The 19,637-nt window shown below is 41.6% G+C and overlaps 1 protein-coding gene and 1 long non-coding RNA gene across 2 annotated transcripts in view; one reads left to right on the top strand and one right to left on the bottom strand.

The window, feature by feature from the left end:
- FAF1 (Fas associated factor 1) overlaps positions 1-4,877 on the bottom strand; it is a 166,513-nt gene extending 161,636 nt beyond the window's left edge. The window contains exon 1 of the mRNA XM_083619586.1: positions 4,433-4,877. Coding sequence (XP_083475712.1) covers positions 4,433-4,477 — 45 coding nt within the window. The 5' untranslated portion in view covers positions 4,478-4,877. The remainder of the gene's footprint in view (positions 1-4,432) is intronic.
- Positions 4,878-4,977: 100 nt separating this feature from the next.
- On the top strand, positions 4,978-19,424 carry LOC310765088. The gene is made up of 3 exons (XR_014549433.1): positions 4,978-5,349; positions 7,839-7,896; positions 19,318-19,424. It is a non-coding gene; the product is annotated as an uncharacterized lncRNA (long non-coding RNA).
- The last annotated feature ends 213 nt before the right edge of the window (positions 19,425-19,637 follow it).

Below are 19,637 nucleotides of genomic sequence, written 5' to 3'. Positions count from 1 at the left end.
AATGACTTGTTACTGATTTACTGTACCCTTTTGCAGGACTATCTCTTAATGGATCATTCCCCACATCAAGAAAAGCAATGAAATTGAAAGAACATGGCAGTAAGTGGGAGGAAATCCACCTGTGTGTTTAATTTCCAACATGGCAGGTAGACGAAAGGGGAATTACAAAGTATCTTGTACATTTTAAGCAGAAACACAGGGCACAGGATGATCTTGCACTAACACATCTCCCAACTGGATAGCAACTGCAGTGAAGCTATTACATTGGTGGTCATTCCAACCTGCTGTTTAGATTAAATGGGTCATGCGCTTAGGGACATGACTTGGGTGACCAGCCCAATGCAAACCACACAATCGGGCAGAACCAGTGCTTTTTTCTGGGGGGACGGAGGGGGACACATACCCCTAAACATTTTGTGAATCTTTGTACTTTTGTCCATTTACTGTATTTATTTTTCCCGATTTGACCTATAAAAATGTGATTTCCTTGAGTCAAAATGAGAGTACCCCTAAACATGTTTTTAGAAAAAAAAGCACTGGACAGAACCAAAACACGAGCAAACTAGGAATCTATGCTTGCTAGCCATAAGAAAGCTGGCCAAGATCCTACTTTTTCCAGGCTCCCTGATCTGCTAGTTACAGAGGTGAATTATTAAGTAGAAACCCTTTGGGAATCACATCTCTGACAAAAGCTAAATCCCATAGCAATCTTTAAAGATAAAGAACATGAACCAACCAAAGTAAACCACTTTTACATCCAACTGATGTCAGTGGAAGAGAAATATGTGTGTAAATCTCATTCATTAAAGTCAATGCAACAGAATGGGGTGGGGGAATGAAGTAGTATATTCAGAAATGTCTTATCAGATTTAGAATCTTGACAGTGCAATCCTAGGCATGCCTGCTCAGAAGTAAGTCCCAATGAGTTCAATGTGACTTATTCCCAAGTAGGTGAAAATAAAGTGCATGAACAAATTGTTTAAGTTTTATTCAAAGTACAACTTTAAGTACTAGAGTCAGAGATTTAAGTTTCTGCACCCTAAAGTAACATTTGCCATGCTGCAAATAAGCAAAAAGAAAATGCTGAAAGTACAAACCATTAGCATTATAGCAACGTTCTATTATTTCAGGTTAGAAATAGTTCATAGTTGTTATCCAGAAACAGAAGAAAATCAAGTTTTAGAGAACAAGTTTAGAATTCATGTCTGTATACTGCAATTAGCATCGTTTCACTGATAATTCAGAAAAAGCAAATATTTGGCAATTTTAAAAATCAATATTAGCTGTATGCTGGTGGGGAAAGACACTTCCACTCTTGAATTATTAGAGGTCTATGCATAGCTGAGATAGTATAGTATATATATTTAAAGAATTATCCTACTAATAGACCTACTGTAGTACAAAAAATACTAACAAGACAATCTGCTATTATCAGGCAGCGCCTATTACACACTTACCTTGGAGTAACTCCCATTGAACTCAATGAGGGTTACTTATGAGTAGACATGTATAGGTTTGCACTGTGGAAATAGCTGTTTAAACAAAGGACATGAAACAGAAACAGCAAGAAGGCATTTCGATTGTCCCCCTATTTTCAAATGAGTGCTGTAGAAGCCACAACATTAACTCAGCACATTCTTTGTTCAGTCAACAAGAGATATGGGAATCCTGAGGGGTTTTTTTTTAATAATGCATGACAAAAAAGTCATGTGTTAATCCTAGAAGCTGTAGAACCAAAACACTTAAATCCCAATTTAAATATGTACAAACATAGTAATGCATCTAAAAATACATATTAAAATAATACCCAAAGAATAAGATCAAACCCTGATGTGGTCAACTCGCAAAGTAGTGTACCAGGACCTGGAAGACCTAGATTCACATCCCACTTTAGGTCACTTGCAGAACTCTGATGCAAATCCTACTGAATTAAATGGGAATTATTCCTAGGTACTTAATGCATAGGGTGATTGAAGAAGGCTTCAGTCCTAGTTACACATACTTGGAAGTCAATGGAGTTTACACCTATGTAAGGGTTATTAAGGCTGAAGTGCAAGTGACCTTTGGGAAGTCATTAATCCTTACCTTTGCAATCGGTAAAAATGAGAATGATTACCAAATAAGTCCTGAGAACTAGTAAACTATATCTGCAACAATATTACACAAAACAGTGATTTAAAGGATTAATAAAGCCTAAAATGTCTAAATCATTATGAAACAACCCTATATGATAAATTGTTATTAAATTATGGACCTCAGAAAGTTATAAACCTACAGAACTATAATTAAGGCAATTCTGAGTTCATCATTGTTGTTCTTAAATCACATTTAAATACCTGACAAAATTAGAGCTGCAGCAGGGGAAAGAAGCTTTAAACTTCCTACACTAGCTTGGGACACATTAGTTAAACCCTGATCCAAAAATACAATGTACTGTATATGTGGAGGAGGATTGCAGCTTGCCAAACAATGCCACATTTTTACCAGCTCAAAGACTAAGATTAAATATAGGTAGATTTTTCTGTCTATTTATAAGGTGTCTATCTTTACAGCTGTCAACACATTTATTCAGAGTATTTAATTCCTTGCAGACTTTCTCTGCAATTGTAGAACATCTCTACAAGCAGACATGAAAATGCATGTTTAATAAAATATAATAAAAGTTTAAAATACAGTAAATGTGGACTTCAATCAAAAGCTCAGAACCAAGTTGGTACAACAAGATCAGAACTTCCCTGCTCAGGTAGAACAGGCAATATCAACAAGCTCATTGAGTTTCTGAAGATTTCCAAACATAATTAACAACTTTCTGATCCTCTGGAATGAGATCTCAACAGTACATTTTAATGTGTTGTAAATATTAAAACTGACCTCAAATATTATTAGTGTTATAAACAAGTAAGTTTTCTATTAATGTAATAATGGTTTCTTAAGATCCAACAAAAAAAGCAATTTCCATTGAGTTTTCATTAAAATGTTGAAGTATACATATGTATCTGGCCATCGTAAGTTGACTTCTGTTCCTAATTAGCCAAATTCACTGCAGGTTCACTTTGAAGTAAGTTCCATGGGACTTATGTACAACAAGTAAGGGTGCCCAGAACAGAAGTCTTGCATAGATACTTATGTGTAACTTATTTTACTCATGTTCTTTAAAAGTCTCACTGATGATAATCATGCTAGTGAGTTTGTTTGGAACTAGGATGTCAATCATAAAATTCTAGGTTCATTTTACAATTTATATTTTTGACATTGTTAAGTGATATGTAGTATTACTACTAAACATGTACCCATTCAACTTTCTATGAAAAAAAGAAAATTAAATATACCTTGGTTATTGTTTTTAAAAGCATGCATTCATATGCAGAAAGGCAGAAGTGAAAATATTTTTTAGAAAATTATTAAAGGTACACTTTTAGTAAGATACTGGGTTTTAGCCTTAACCTAGAAATAAAGATAAGTCCCTAGAACTATGAGTACTATGTATATATTTAAATGTTATGCAGATACATACACACTATACATACATAAGATCCCAATACCTATGAACAAGCATGGTACAAGAGAGCACTGCTTTTTCCTAATTATACTTTAAAAATATGTACAACAAAGTACATATTTCAGATTTGGACTGTATCCTATTTGGACTCAGAACAAGTTCACGTTAGGAAATTTCCTCAGACAGGAAGTTGGTACGGAAACTGCCTTATTAACTGAAATTATAATGGAAGAATATCAAAATATCACAAAAAAGACACACCATGGATGAAGTGAAGCTCTTACAGAAGTACTACATATCTCTTTGAAACTGGATGTTTTGAAAATCAATTTTAGTGGAATGGGAATCAGTGAATTTTCTCATTCCAGATGTCTTTTCCACCCCTACCCCCTTCTTTAACATCTTTCCTCTCATATCCATGAGTGAAACAGGTATGGGCCCCTGGAATGTTGGCAAGCCCCTTATAATGAAAGCATCTTAGTCCCTGCCCCTTGCAATTTATTATTAAAAGCTCACAGGGATGGTCAGAAAGAATCGGGGAGATCAGGATAGAAACCTAAAAAAAAAAAGACAAAACAAAGACATATGCATATTATCTGAGGTGGTTTTTTCTTTGTGAAGCACAGAGATAAATGCCTTGTTTATAAGTGGAGGAGCTTTTTTCGTCTTATTTATTCCCCTTGAATACCGAAAACTGGATACAATGGATAAACAGCCTCCAGAGTGTTGTTGCTGTTGTTGTTCCTTGTTATCCCACTGCTGTTTGAGAGCAGGACTCACGTTTCCAGAGCGAAAATCTCCCCACAAAAGCACAGAAAGCAGAGAAACGGGGAGAAAAGGAACCATTTTAAAAATAAAAATAATAATAATAAGAGCGAGAAAGATTATGATCAGAATATGGCAGTGGTGGATGTGGTGGAATTTGAAATTTACCTGAAAATCAGCCAGTATCATTTCTCTATCCATGTTGGACGCCATTGCAGCCGGTAGTGTCCCCTCCTCCTATCTGAACTGTGCACCTGCAGGTTGCTGCTGGCGAGAACCGGGCTCCAGGGAGTTGGGGCTGGGGCGGGGGGTGGGGGGACGAGAGAGAAAGGGAGGCTAAGAGCTCATCTAAAACTCCAAACTCTGCCAAACCCCTCGGAGCCTCTCCCCAAATATCTCCCCTCTCCCAAAATCCACTGTCCCGGCTACTTGGGAGCTCGGGGAAGAAGGACTCCGGACTTGAAGGGTGCAAGGCAGCAGCCAGCCCTGCCTTTAAAGAAGGAGAGGAGACTCCAGAGAAGCTTCCTCCCTGCCTTGCAAGCGGCTGTCGCACATTTTGCCTGTCATTGAGGTCGCAAAGAGACGCTTTCCGGCCGCCACGTGACTCGTCCTTCTGTCAAATGCTCGCAAGTGGCCGGGCCGGGAGGGGGCGGGGAGGCCAGGAACGGGTTGTGTAAGGAGCGGCAGAATGAGCATTGCAAGGAGCAGCAGGGCAGATTGCACCGGGGGCGCACCGAGGAGCTGGCCTAAAATGGTGCAGGGAAAGAAAGGAAAGGCTGGCGCGGGCGGGTTTCTCCCTCCGCTGCCTCTTCCTCCTGCTTCCTTGCAGAAGGGAAGGGGGCGGCGGAGGAGCTGCAAAGGTGGGCTCGGCAAATAGCTGCTGCTGGTGGAACTGCAGGCGCAGGAGAGGAGGGTTTTGTGGTGCGCTTTCAGAGGAGCTGTCGTAAATTCACGTGCTCTGTGTCCTGTGCCACGGGGTAACTGTAGTGTAGGCCTTCTCCAGCAGAGAGAACGACGAAGACTCTATATCCGGAAATGCAAGAGAAACTCCCAACAACTCAAGCCTATATGCGAGTTTCTAGGAAGTAAGTAAAGGCTGCAATCCTGTTCCCAAGGAGCACCGTTACTCCAGAAGCTAGTAGGACTTCTAAGTAAAATTCAGTGCGGATTATTTCCAAGTAGGAAAGGTTGCAGCTTTGGGGAACGAGGGGGCGTTTTGTTCTTTTTGCTAAATGTGTAAAGAGAGCTTTATAAATTGTGGATCTCAGGGTGGCTTCAGAGGCCACGTCTTAACTAGAAGGTGTAAGGACTGCCACTTCTTTTTGATACAGAGTTTCTGTGCCTAGCCTGCATGGTGGACATGAATTCCGTAGGTGATGCTTTTCCCTGGCAATGCAAGTTGATGGGAGCTTTACCTGTTGAATTTTTGCATGTTGTGTAGCTTATAAAGGAGCAACAGCCCGTTCCTGAAAAAAGGTGGCAACTCAAGGTGAACATGTGTGAATTTAGCTGTACCAATCACTACCAAACATCATTCTAGCCACACCAATCTCTTGGTGTCTTCCTACAGGGGGGGATAACCACACCCATCTGTATCTTATGGATGGATCAACATGTATTGCGTATTATTGAATGAGTGTCAGATCTAAATTAATATTGAGACATCCACAGGATTACCATGCAGTGACTGTAAAGCACTAACACAAACTGCAGTGAAAAGGCAATCATTCTCATCATAAAGTGGCTGTATCTAGAATTTATATTTCTACTTCCAGCACTGTTTTTCTGGCCGGAACCAGAGTTAAAGATACAACATTTTGATTCTTAAGTTTTGATCTAGCTGAATCTGAGGCCCTTCATGTGTCCCTTCCACACAAGGTCTGGAAGGCTGCAACATAAGAACAGGCCTTTTCAGTGGTGGCTCTCCACTTGTGGAATGCTCTCCCCAACAATTGCCAGGCATCAGTGCTTTTTTCTGGGGACACACATGCCCCTAAACATTTTGTGAATCTAAGTTTCACTTAGGAAAATGAGAGTACCCCTAAACATTTTTTGGGGGGGGGGGAGCACTGTCTGGCACCATCATTAGGTACCAGGCAAAAACATAACTTTTTCATCAGGCCTTTGGCTTTTATTTATCTGTGGCCTTTTTGCATAGGTGCGTTGTTTTTATCTAGCTTTTTAAAAATAAAATTGTCTCTCCAATTTTCTAAACTGCTGCTTTTAATGTGTGTGTGTGTTTTGCTTAAAATATTGTAAGTTGCTTTGATTTGCTATGGCAAGACACTAAAAATAAATAAATGACTACTAAATTCCTGATATTCCCCAATTCAGGAGTGTGCCTTGGGTCGTTATGGTATTTGTTTTTTGATAGCTGCACTAAATACTACTACTGTGACAATTCTCAAGGTGACTCAATATAACCTAGCTTTAAGTTAGACTTTAATAGTGGTGACTGAAAAAGGAGGAACAATGAAGTACTTAATCTGAACCAAGCCCACAACCTATTTTCAATACCAGATCTCATGTCTGGAAAGTATAAAGGAAAGTATAAAGTGTCTTGGTGTGCATTATGCTACTAATACCAGTACCCAGACATACTAAGAAATTATAGGCAGGTTTAGTCAGAGTTAAGTCACACTGATGCTTGGAGACATAGGCCCACTGCACTACAGTGGTTCTGGGGGAATTTAGTTACAAAAATCAAAACCTGTTGATTCTGTGAAGCTTATTTTACCTAAGTGTGCTAACATAGCTTTGCACTGCAGTCCTAAATGAATTAATGTGGAAGTAGATTTCTTTGATATATTTAAGTTTAAATAATTGTAGATTTCATTAGTTGATTGTGCCCAAAGTCTTCCTAATATTCCTGATATGGCTGGTGCTCCCGTCAAGGCTCTTGTCCCACTGTTGAATGGTAAGATGCATAGAGTCATCGACACAATCACTCCTGATTGCCCTCAGTGTTGCTGTAGAGAGCACATAAATTGCCTTGGTATTCTAGTGATCTGCATGTGATGAAAGAGGAGCGTTGGTGGCTAGAGCACAGGTGGCATAAGACTCGGTCTGAACCTGACCGGAAACAGATGAGACTACACCATCATGCCTACTTCAGAGCTTACTTCTCTGCCATCAGTGCATCTGCAAGTAGCCATCCAGCAGAGCGTTTCCAAGTGGTGAATTTTGCTAGTTTGCCTCACTGAAAAAGTGGGACATATATGCCAGTTTATACACTAATTCAGATTATACTACCCATTTTCCAATTGTTGCTCCTTTAATTTCATTGCTAAACGACAGCTCACCTTTTGGATGGTGATGAAAGCATCTTATTATTTCACATCTATTTCCTGACAGCTTTCAGTGAGACCTGGATTTACCTGCCTAGCGAGCTGAACCTGTCAAACATAACAAAGTCACAGTCTCCATGTTTTGTTTACATGGTTATTATATTCATGTATGCGCTGTTAAGATATAACTAGGATTAAGCAATGAGTTACTAGAGCAAACAGGAGAATCGTTGTGCTTGGTTTGCTTGACATCTAAATAATGTATCTCTTTCTAATAATTTATCTAGACATTTGGAGTCCTGGGGGAAGAAGCAAATACGAGATATCAGATGCACACACTTTCCTGTGAGTAAGACAGGTTTGGGCAGAAACACACTTTCCTGGGATCAAATCCTATTGAACTCAATGGGATTTGCTTCTGTGTAAGATTGCAGTACCATGGAAAGGGTCATATTTCAGTGAAGGAGTACATACTTTTTGAGTTAGTTATTAAATTTATATCCTGCCTTTCCTCTCAAAGGAGTCCAGGGCAGCAAACATCAGTGTAAAAACAATACAATTAAAAATAAAACAGCAACATGTTTTTTAAAAAACCTTATAACAGTCACATACTTTCATAGCAATAGTTTCAAGGCCACCAGAAACAGAAACTTTCAGCCGTCAAATGCCAGGGAAAATAGGAATGTTTTCAAATTCCTCCTGAAAGTTAATGAAGGGGGACAGCAACACCTCACTAGGGAGGGCATTCCAGAAATAGAGAACCACCACTGAGAAGGCCCAGTCACAGGGCAACACCAACTGGGCAACACGCAGTAGTAGCAGCAGCACCAATAGGGCCTTGCGTGCAAAAGGTCCCACATCATAGCTGTCAACGTTTCCCTTTTTTAAAGGGAAATTCCCTTATTCCAAATAGGATTCCTCACAAGAAAAGGGAAAAGTTGACAGCTATGTCCCACATTCAACCCCCAGAATCCTCAGGTAGGGCTGGGAGAGATCCCTCTCTGAAACTCTGGAGAACCATTGCCAATCAGCATAGACAATATTGTGCTAGATGGACCAATTGTCCGATGCAATATAAGGCATTTTCCTATGTTCCACTGTAATTTATCTTCCTGCTGTGCTTCAGAGTGCCACAGACATGAGGTCCAAGCATAGGGGCATCTTTCTTCTTCTTCTTTGGCAATCGCTCATAGCCGAGTAAGATTGTCTTCCATAGACATGGTTTTAACAATGAATCTGTAAGTGACTGTGGAAGCCAATTCTGGACCCACACGTCCTTCCACAGTGAGGACATTGGTTTCCAGGCAGGAGTTGATCACGGTGTGGGTTTGCCAAGCATGCCTTCCTCTTAGGCATATATGTATAGGCACAGAGAGCGATAACGGGATCTCCCACTGCAGTATATGTTGCCCAGGTAAAGCAAGTAATTAGAACTTCCAGTTACAGAAAATTTGTGTAACTTTAGATTCACATTGAAGTGCACATTTCACCTGGTGTAATTTTTCATATCACTGCAGCAGGGTGATTAGAAAAGCCCTGCCTGCTGTGACTTTTCCTGCTATGCTGCTATTAAAGATACAGAAATCCCCTCAGGGCCATGTTGAGGCAGTGAAAAATAATTCTACGCACAACTGGGTTATTTGCCACCCAGTTGTGTGGAATTGCTTTATGCCAGCACAGCTACCTCCAGGAACCTGTGGTGCTCGAATGGTTATTCTCCACGCGCTTGGGCTGAATGACACAATAAGTGGCATACAGATATTATGGCCGCACCCCACAGAAGTATTTTCACAGCCTTTGTGAGGGTGGTGAAATGTTTGAATCATCTGTTTGGATCTACAAATAATTAAAGGTGAAATGTCAGTGGTAGAAATATACTGATTCATACCTTCAGCTGACATGATGATCTATGAATTTGTCTTAGATAAACAAAACTTATTTGTGGAGGAGGAAGACAAAACGAGATGATGATGATGATGATGATGATGATGATGATGATGATAGGAATTGATACAGGAAAACCTACGTCCTGGAACACTTAGGAACATCAGAAGTTGCCTTATACCAAAACATTGCTTCATTTAGTTCAGTATTGTCTCCACTCTCCAGAGTTTCAAACAGGTGAAATTGCCCATCCTATCTGGGTACCGTATTTTTCGCTCGATAACACGCACCAGACCATAACACGCACGTAGTTTTTAGAGGAGGAAAACAAGAAAAAAAATATTCTAAATGAAATAGTGGATATATGATTTTTGTGGTTCATGCTGTGGCCACAGACATGTGATCTGACAGTGAGTTTGGACTAGCCCAATGCAAAAATCCTGAGGATCCATGTGGATCCATGCTTTGTAACCATGGAGGAGGGAAGGAAGGGGAACCATGGATCCTCTGCTCACGACTGCAGCAGATCCCCCCCGCCACCCGCAGACATCCACTCCATAACACGCACAGACATTTCCCCTTACTTTCTAGGAGGAAAAAAGTGAGTGTTATGGTGCAAAAAATACGGTAAATGCCAGAGACTGAACCTGGGTTTTCTCCATGGCAAAGCAGATACTCTTATCACTGAACTAAGACTCTTCCTTTTAGTGGAACTCCCTTAAAAAGATATATATGTTTGATATGCCTGTTGCTCAAATAGTCTGTAGTGATCTTAATTAAGGACAACCCTATGCTCATTTACCTAGGAGAAATACCCATTAAACTCAGTGGGGCTTACTTCAGAGTAGACATGTATAAGATTGTGCTATAAATAGCCTTGTTCTTAAATCTGTCAATAATGTGTCTATTAAACCTTCATTGGCTAGAGCAGTGTGACCCAACTTTTCATACCAACTGGGCCACAAGAGTAGTTTGGCACAGAATCTGCAGGCTGCTCACTGCCTTGTTGCACAAGGGGGAGCAAGGCCAAAATTTGATACCCCCTCCCCTAAAACTGCCTTCCCAAAATTGTCTAAGCAAAGGGCCAGGCTTTGGGAAGGAAGCAGAAGGCTCTAGAAGGGTCCTAGAGCCCTCCCATCTAGTTCCAAAAGCTGAGAAAGCACAAACAGGGCTTTGGGAAGGAGGTGGAAGGACTCTGGGACCCTGTCAGAGCCCTCACACTTCCTTCCCAAAGCCCAGCACCTCACTCACCCAGCTTTGGGAAGGCAGCATTGGGGGGGGGGCTTTTATATGTTACCAAGGGCCACAAAAAATGCCTCAGGGCTGCGTGTTGGACCACCCTGGGCAGGAGCATACCTTTCATTTCTCTTCTGTTCTCTGCCCTGCATCAACATAATTCACACAAGGTGGAACTAGCGGGAGAGATTCCATGTGCTTGTTAGCCTCACATGTGAAAATGCTCTAAAGAGGTTCTCTGCTACAGTAACATAAGTTTTTCTTCTTGAAAAATTATTAATTTTTGGGTCTCTCATGTTTTTAAATACGGGGGGGGGGGGCTTATGTTAGGAAGCAGATGGAAACTTTGTACACATATAGCAAGTCTGCTTCTATAGCTAGTACAGTATCATTAATCCTGTCTGCCTTGGTCAATCTTCTATGTAATCTATGGTGACACAAAAGCCCCCAAGGTAAAATAACAAACAGACACTAGCTGATTCCGACTGTTGCAGGAATGACAAAATGCTGCAAGAGGTTTAGATTTGTTTTTGGCATTTTAATGACTTCTTGATGCTTTTATCAAGAGATGTATACAAACCCATCCAGAATCCATATGCTTCCTGCTGAACAGCAGAGGCATATGACAGAGCTGAAAACTAAAAACAGAGAAGGCAATTCAAGGTTAACAGTGCAATCCTGTTCGTGGCTACTCAGAATTAAGTTCCACTGAGTTTAATAAGGCTTGCTCCAAAGTAAATGGGTACAAGATTAAACCAGTTATGTATACAGTATATGCTCAGCAATTTGTTTTCTCCACAAAAAGGGACCAGAACATAGGTTGGAGAATAAGAAGGTCCTTTGGGATCCAATTTCAAAAAAAAGGATAATTGAAGGACAGTGGTAATTCTTGATATAAGTTTCTGTTACAGGCTTTTGGTAACTTTTATTAGAACTGACAGATGATACAGCTCTTGCCCAGAGTCTTCTGCATATTTGTAGTGCCCTCCATCAGGGTTTGGCTTTAAACACATTCCGTGATATGCACAACCTGTATCTTTGTGCCAAACAGGGTATATATACTTAGCTGCAAACAAGTCCACCCACGCGTTATTACCAAGTGGCTATTTAAATTTAAAAAAAGCAAAAAAAGTTGAAAAGCAAGTTTTGAGAATTGGGTGAAAGCCATTCCATTCCTGTCAGCCTTTAAAATTGTTGCATTGTCAACAATGTTGCAATATCATCCACAGACATCAGCTGAGGTTGAGAATTAGTCATTTTCAGTTCCTACGGGCAACACTGGAAGAAAGCTTATAGCCATTCTAAGACATGAATGACTGAAATGGTCCCAAAATGCAAAGAATGAACTGAAATGAGGTGAATGCATAATAGGTAAATCATATGCAGTTTTATTTTATTGTAAATAGAAATGGAGTTATTTTCCCTCTCATTCAATACAAAATAATGATTTCCCAGAAAACAAAGGATAAATTATTATTTACCCTTCAGAATGAGTGTGTGTGAAGAGGGTGGTTTCATCGTAATTCTCATTATTCACTGCCAGTCCCTAACCTCTCACCCAGGGCTGACCAAAGTTATTTTGGTGTCTGAGATGGAACAGTAAATCCCCCACTCAAAAAGAAAAAATAATTCAAGGTTCATAGTACCCAAGCCTAGCCAAGTCCTGCAACCATCTCTCCCAAGAAGTTATGATAAAGAAGAGGAAGAATAAGAAGAAAATTAATAATTATTATTTTCATAACATCCACATTACTCTGCTTAATGGCCACATCCCATCCCTATGGTGTCATGATAAACCCCAGGACAAAACTGTAAACCAGAGACAGAATCACCAGCCCTCTAGATGTTGTTGGACTACATCTCCCATCATCCCTGACCATTGGCCATGTTGCCTGGGGCTACTGGGAGTTGGAGTTCAACTAAGGTATAAACGTAAAGGACTCCTGAAGAAGTCCAGTCAAAGGCGACTATGGGGTTGCAGCGACCATCTCACTTTTCAGGCTGAGGGAGCCAGCGTTTGACCGCAGACAGCTTTCTGGGTCATGTGGCCAGCATGACTAAACCACTTCTGGCACAATGGAACACTGTGACGGAAGCCAGAGTGCACAGAAACCACGCTGGTATGCTTTTGAACTGTTAGATTGGCAGAAGCTGGGACAGAGCAACAGGAGCTCACCCCGTCATGTGGATTCAAACCACTAACCTTCCAATCAGCAAGCCCAAGAGGCTCAGTGGTTTAGAGCACAGCGCCACCCGTGTCCCTATCTACATCTAGATGGCTCCATTGGTTAGAGCATGATACTGATAACGCCAAGGTCATGGGCGTGATCCCTGTATGGATCCTCTAGGTCCCTTCCAACTCTGCATTTGTATGATTCTATGACCACATGTTCCCCACGACTACTGTATGTCTTCTGTGCAATACTCATATGTGTGTTTTAGTACAATCTCTAGCAGCTATTAATTGCCTACCAGATCAAGGTGCTCAATAAATGTTTAGTAGTGGTTGCGGTGGTCAAAAGATGAAGTTATGTCACTGAATAAACATTTATGCGTTAACAGCTTGAGCTGTGCACATTTCTCCAGAGGTAAGTCCCAATGAACTGACTGTGGCTTATTTCCAAATAAACATGCAAAGTATTGCTCCGTCAGTAAGACTATAGACTTTTACTAGGAGGTAAGTTCACAGTGGAATGTCAGAAGGCTAAGAAATAATATTTAGGATTGCACAGCAAGAAGGAAAATACTTCTTGTAGTTTTAATGCTGGTATTTGATACAGTGTGCATATACATATATGTGCACACATACATCCATAAACATATGCATAAACATAAACATTATGTATTATTACTTACAGCCCAACCTTCACCAAATAGTCCCAGGGCAGGTTACAAAAATGCCACATTTAAAATAAATGTAACACATTTGTTGCAACATTCGAGGAACTTCAGTAATAATTGCAAGGTAGATATAAGAAATTAGATTTATTGAGAATAAGTTAAATTATGTTAGAAGTGTGTATTGGCAAAAAGTAATATGAATTTGAAATATGGAATAGACAGGAGGTTGGGTCTTTAGTGTCAAGACCAATAGATGTTTTATTGTTTGCTAAGAAAATTATGTGTCTATGGTTATTTTTGTAATTTGTGTGTAATTTGGTATTTGTGTTGTTGTTTTTTCATTTTTTCTTGTTGTATAAATAAAAAACTTTTTAAAAAATAAATAAATGCAACACATTAAATGATAAAATAAAACTATAAAGTGACAAGATAACAAAAGCAAACTGCAGCATCGGATAGTAGTGCACAACAAGGCAGGAGATGAGAAGACATCCATGCAGCCAGAAAGTTGGTTAAAGAGGTGCATCTTCACCAATCATTGAAAAGCATACAGTGAAGGTGTAAGATGCCACTCAGAGGAGAGGTCATTCTACAACCCAGGGGCTACCAGAGAGAAGGATCTCTTAAGCACCTCTGCTCCTCAAACCACAGGTGGGGGTGGCAATACCAACCCAGTAGCCCCTGCTGTTCTTAATACCTGATCAGGTTGGTGTGAGGGGAAGCATTATTTCAGATATTTGGGGCCCAAGTCATTAGGGCTTTATATGCCAAAGTTAATACCTTGAATTGGATTCAGTAGCAAATTGGCAACTGGTGCAAAGCTTTCAAGACCAGCATAATATATATCCAGGCAGAGACATTCACCAACAGCTTTGCTGCTGCATTCTGCACTTGCAGCTTCCAAACTATCTTCAAGGGCAGGCCCACATAAAGTGATGGTAATGGTGCAATCTGTAAGTTATCAGAACATGGATTACTGTGGCCAAGCTATCCCTACCCAGGAAGAGCCATAGACAGTGAACCAGCCAGAACTGGAAATAGGCACTGCTAGCCACGTAGGCCTCAGGTGACAATAAGTACACACACCCCCCACAAGCTTTGCGCCTGTTTCTTCTACGGAGTGCAACCTCATCCAGAACTGGCTGTCTCTCAGACTTTAGAACTGGCAATGCATAGTGCCTTTGAATTGTCTAGATTCAGTTTTAATTTATTGGACCACATTCAGCCTATTACCGCCTCTAGGCAATAGTTAAGCACCTGTACTGCCTCTCCTCATTCAGATGGTATGGAGAGATAGAGCTGGATGTCATTAGCATACAGGTGGCAGCTTACTCAAAATTCCCATATGGTATCTGTTAGTGGGTTCATATAGACGTTAAAGAGTATGGAGGACAAGACTGAATCCTGGAAACACCACAAGTTAGCTTTCATGGTCCTTCGTTGCTGCTTTCTGAAAATGGACTTGGAGGAATAATTATAACAGTGCCCCCCAGTTCCCAAACTCTGGAGCCACTTGATGGTCAACAATATCAAAATCCACTTAGAAATCAGAGGGAAGAAATAAGTTTGCACTTCCATCTTCTGATAAAGTTCACCAAGGGAATTTCAGTGCACATCCTCCAAGCATGCTGACAATTGGATCACCACCCCCCCTCAAGCAACTTGCCCCCAAAGTGGGTTTTGGTGCCTGAGCAATAGCTGTTCAAGATTTCTGAGTCCAGGGAGGTCTTATTGAGAAGAGGACACACCACCATCTCCTTAAGGGCGAATGGCTCCATAATGAAGCATTTACAATTCCCAAGCCACAAAGCTTCAGCTAACTTCTCTAAGCCAATAAAGGAATGGAGTCCGTGTCAGACTTCCTCGGCAAATAATACTGATCGTGCGGGAGCCAGGTTCTGCAATCATGACGCTAGGGAGTTGACTCCGAGGGACAGTCACAGATAATTGCCTGGATCAGTTAACTGAAGTTGACGGACAATCAAGTGACTCTGGGGCCCAGGTGATTCAGATCCTCTCCTGGAACATAGGCTGGAGGAAAAAGGTAAATGACCCTGAAGTCATTTGTTTTATCAAGTCTTTTGACATCTTATTACAAGAAACCTGGGCTCACTGTGGAATAAACTTGGAGGGATTCAATTTGTACTCCTTCCCAGCCCATAAATCCAACATCATGGGCCAATATAAAGCAGGACTAACCTTCTTTGCATCCAGCAGCCTAATCTTGAAATCATTTCCCTCCAACCATGGGACAACATTACCCAGGCATTCTTATTGAGATCTTCAAACTTGGTTCTAATTATAATCAACGTATATATACCCCCTTGCCCCAACCAGCAGACATTGATGGGCTATTGGAACCAACTCATCATTTTTGGAAAAAGTGGAGACCAAATTCCCCAACATCAATCTTCTAATTGCAGCCAATTTCAATGCAAGAGTGGGTAGAGACAATTTTGAGCTTGCAAGAGAGCTGGGTTCCGACACTGAGGATCACCTGCCTGAGCTTCTCTCTGGCATACAACATTCCAAAGACACCCATATAAATGATGCCGGAGTTAGCCTTGCCAAATTGTGTGTACATTTTGACAGAGTGATCCTGAATGGTTCATTACCAGGTGACCAGCTTGGGGAGTTCACATTCGTCTCCAGGAGAGCAAGTAGCATGATCAACTACATCTTAGGCTCCTCTGCTCTGATAAACCAGGTTGAAACCTTTCAGGTGGGAGACTGCATCAAGAGCAATCACCTCCCTGTGGCGCTTTATCTCAGAGTATCTTTGGAACCAACAGCTTTTCACCCTGCCTGCCAGCACACAATTGATCTACCTTGAAGGACAATTGTACAATGAAGGTCATAAGCAGACTCTCCTATCCTGCTCCTAGCATTAAAGAAATTTACAATACACTTCTGAGACAACCTCCTCCAGCCAGCAGGGCTGTGCAGAGGGGCGATACATCAGCAACATCCCTACTCTGTCAGACCCAACACCAGGAACAATCCTGAATCACAGAGCAATGGAATCTTTATGGATGACAACTCCCTGCTCCCATCTCACTGGCCTGGTGCTGCACTGAATACCTTTCCAGTTTATTCACCCAGGTGTCAGTAAAACATGCCAGGTTGGCCGCCTCATCTATGATCAAACTGTGGATGATTAATTATGTACTTATTTTGGACCAACCTGGCTTTCAGTAATAGCACCAGACCGGGCGAGAGGTTGATTGTGTGTACAGTGGTGCCTCGGGTTACATACGCTTCAGGTTACATGCGCTTCAGGTTACAGACTCTGCTAACCCAGAAATATTACCTCTGGTTAAGAACTTTGCTTCAGGATGAGAACAGAAATCGTGCTCCGGCGGCGCGGCGGCAGAGGGAGGCCCCATTAGCTAAAGTGGTGCTTCAGGTTAAGAACAGTTTCAGATTAAGAACGGACCTCCGGAACGAATTAAGTACTTAACCCGAGGTACCACTGTATCTCCAAATTCTACTAGCTGGAGGGCAGACCATAAGGAGTGATAGTCTTCACGTAACAAATGCTCCTTCTCTGAACCACACTTCTCTGCCTTCCAATGCCGTACCTCCTTCTCCCCATCACAATAGCAGCCCAGACACATCACACTCACCTCTGCTATTGCTTTCAGGGAAGCAACATCATAAAGAGATCAAAGAGCTTGTAAGAGCACAGTTAGAAGGCCATGACCACATTGAGTGGCGGAGGCTCATCCAACACACCTGATTCCTATAAGCTACATGGCATTCTCCATATTCACCCTTCCTGCTACCTGCACAGCAACCAAGCGTCAGCCATCTCTGGCCATGCAGCAGTAACTCAGTCCACACTAGGAAATTAATTTATGTCAGCACAGAAACCCTAGAGTACACCATACCTTGTTTTCTCTCAGGTTCTATTTCCCACACAGTAAAATGCCAAATGAAGAGTGAGTTCCCATTTGTATCAGTCAGTGACTGCAAAACCCAATGATGTCTTGCATGTGTGGAACACCTGCTTTTACTTTAGACTCAATAGAAGCAGTTCACATGTTCAGTTGTGATGTTACTGAGTAATATAGTTGCCTGTGTGAATAAGCCTTAAGAGTACATGAAGTTTATATGTGGGCATATTCCACATTGCTACAGGGAGTTGAACTACATTCAAAGTCGAAACAGAATGATGGTATTTTTATTCTAATGAGAACCAAACTTGAACCATAATTGGAACCGTCTTATTGAACCTGAACTGGAGCTAAGACAAAAAAAAAAAAGCTTTTGGATCACTAGTTAAGAGAAGTTCAGCATCTTTTTTTTCAAATTAAATATGAAAAATGTTGCTAAAATCAAGGATAATGTTGTTTTCATTATAAAACATGACTACAAATAACTAATAGACCTCAGAGTGCTACCAGAGGTCTGCCCCACTATAATGAGAATTGAAAGAGATTAGCCCACTAGAGTAAAGATGGGGAGGAGGCAACACCACAACACTGAGAAAGAGGTGTAATGCTGTCTGATTCCAGGAAGATAGTGGCTCACCAGTTTTACTATACAAACCATTTCTTGTACACACAGCTTAGTTCAGGTATCATCTATCCCCAAATACTTTGCTAGCAAATCAAGAGGCAAAAACCACTGCTTCCCAGTCCCACACCTTCCCAGCAGCAGCTCTCCTTAACTGCTCCCTAACAGTACGTTCAATTCTGATTATTATTTTGCTTCACAGGAAGAACTTTGGTTTTAAAAAGTTTGCGCAAATAAACAAATTGACAGTATTTTCCCCTGGCTTATATTGTCAAAACCTGGACCCAAACCCTATAAAATGCACCTGAAACTAAAGTTTGAAAGGGCAAATACAAATGCTAGTTTGGCTGTTTGAGCTTCCAGGTTTACGACCCAATCCTATGGCTCTTGCACAATAAATTGGACATAACTACCTAAGGCCACAAGGGACGTGGGTGGTGCTGTGGGTTAAACCACAGAGCCTAGGACTTGCCGATCAGAAGGTTGGCGGTTCGAATCCCCACAACGGGGTGAGCTCCCGTTGCTCAGTCCCTGCTCCTGCCAACCTAGCAGTTCGAAAGCACGTCAAAGTGCAACTAGATAAATAGGTACTGCTCCAGCGGGAAGGTAAACGGCGTTTCCGTGCGCTGCTCTGGTTCGCCAGAAGCGGCTTAGTCATGCTGGCCACATGACCCGGAAGCTGTACGCCGGCTCCCTCGGCCAATAAAGCGAGATGAGCACCGCAACCCCAGAGTCGGTCATGACTGGACCTAATGGTCAGGGGTCCCTTTACCTTTACCTAAGGCCACACCAACCTTAGCACAACTGATATCAGATGCAGGGTAGGACACAATTACCATTGCACTAGCACTTTTGCTTGTGCCACTGTGCTGGTGGAACTGGCTGAGCCACAACGCTGCGTCAGCACAACAGCGTAGGCTGATATTACTGAGCCAACATTGTTCTCCTCTGTCAGATATAATACAGCAAGTAGAAAAGGAGCACAATCGGGAGCAGGTCACACAGTTGCACCAATAGGAATCAGGTTGGGTCATGTTCTATCCTAAGGAGGCCCCTTAGCTACTCTGAACTGATCTACATTTGAATGTCCAGCCTACATCATTTAAGTGGGATAAGCATAATGGAATTGCAACTGACAGTCAAGTTCAATGGACCTGACATAAGAAGTCACTCATTGTAAGCCACATAATATGCTACTAGATGAACAATTGCTTTGATTACTAATCATGGGGTGCAATCTGACACTTACAACCATACTTTCATTCATTCTTCTCTTTCCCCCTGTAGCCCCCTACAAACCACCAAGAACTGTTCCAGGTGGTCCCCCAATCCTCGGAGCAAAATTTGAGAGTGCATGGAAGCAGGGAAGCCAACTGGAATAAAATATCGGGGGGGGGGCAGGTAAGTCCCACCCTGCATATTGATTACAATAGGTGGTGCGCACACACCATCTGAATGTCAATGCCCATCAACTTTGGGATTGGTGCCCCTGAAAATATTTTATTGGGGGAGGAGCAAAGGGACCTCAGCCCCTCGGAGTTGGCTCCTATGGTTACAGTGACTGCTGTGGCTGGAGAGGATGTTTTGTTGCAGCTGGGGCAGATGTG

The sequence above is a fragment of the Podarcis filfolensis genome (assembly GCF_964270895.1).
Source record: "Podarcis filfolensis genome assembly, chromosome: 6".
NCBI classification, from domain to species: domain Eukaryota; kingdom Metazoa; phylum Chordata; class Lepidosauria; order Squamata; family Lacertidae; genus Podarcis; species Podarcis filfolensis.
This window is presented reverse-complemented; position numbering and strand designations above follow the sequence as displayed.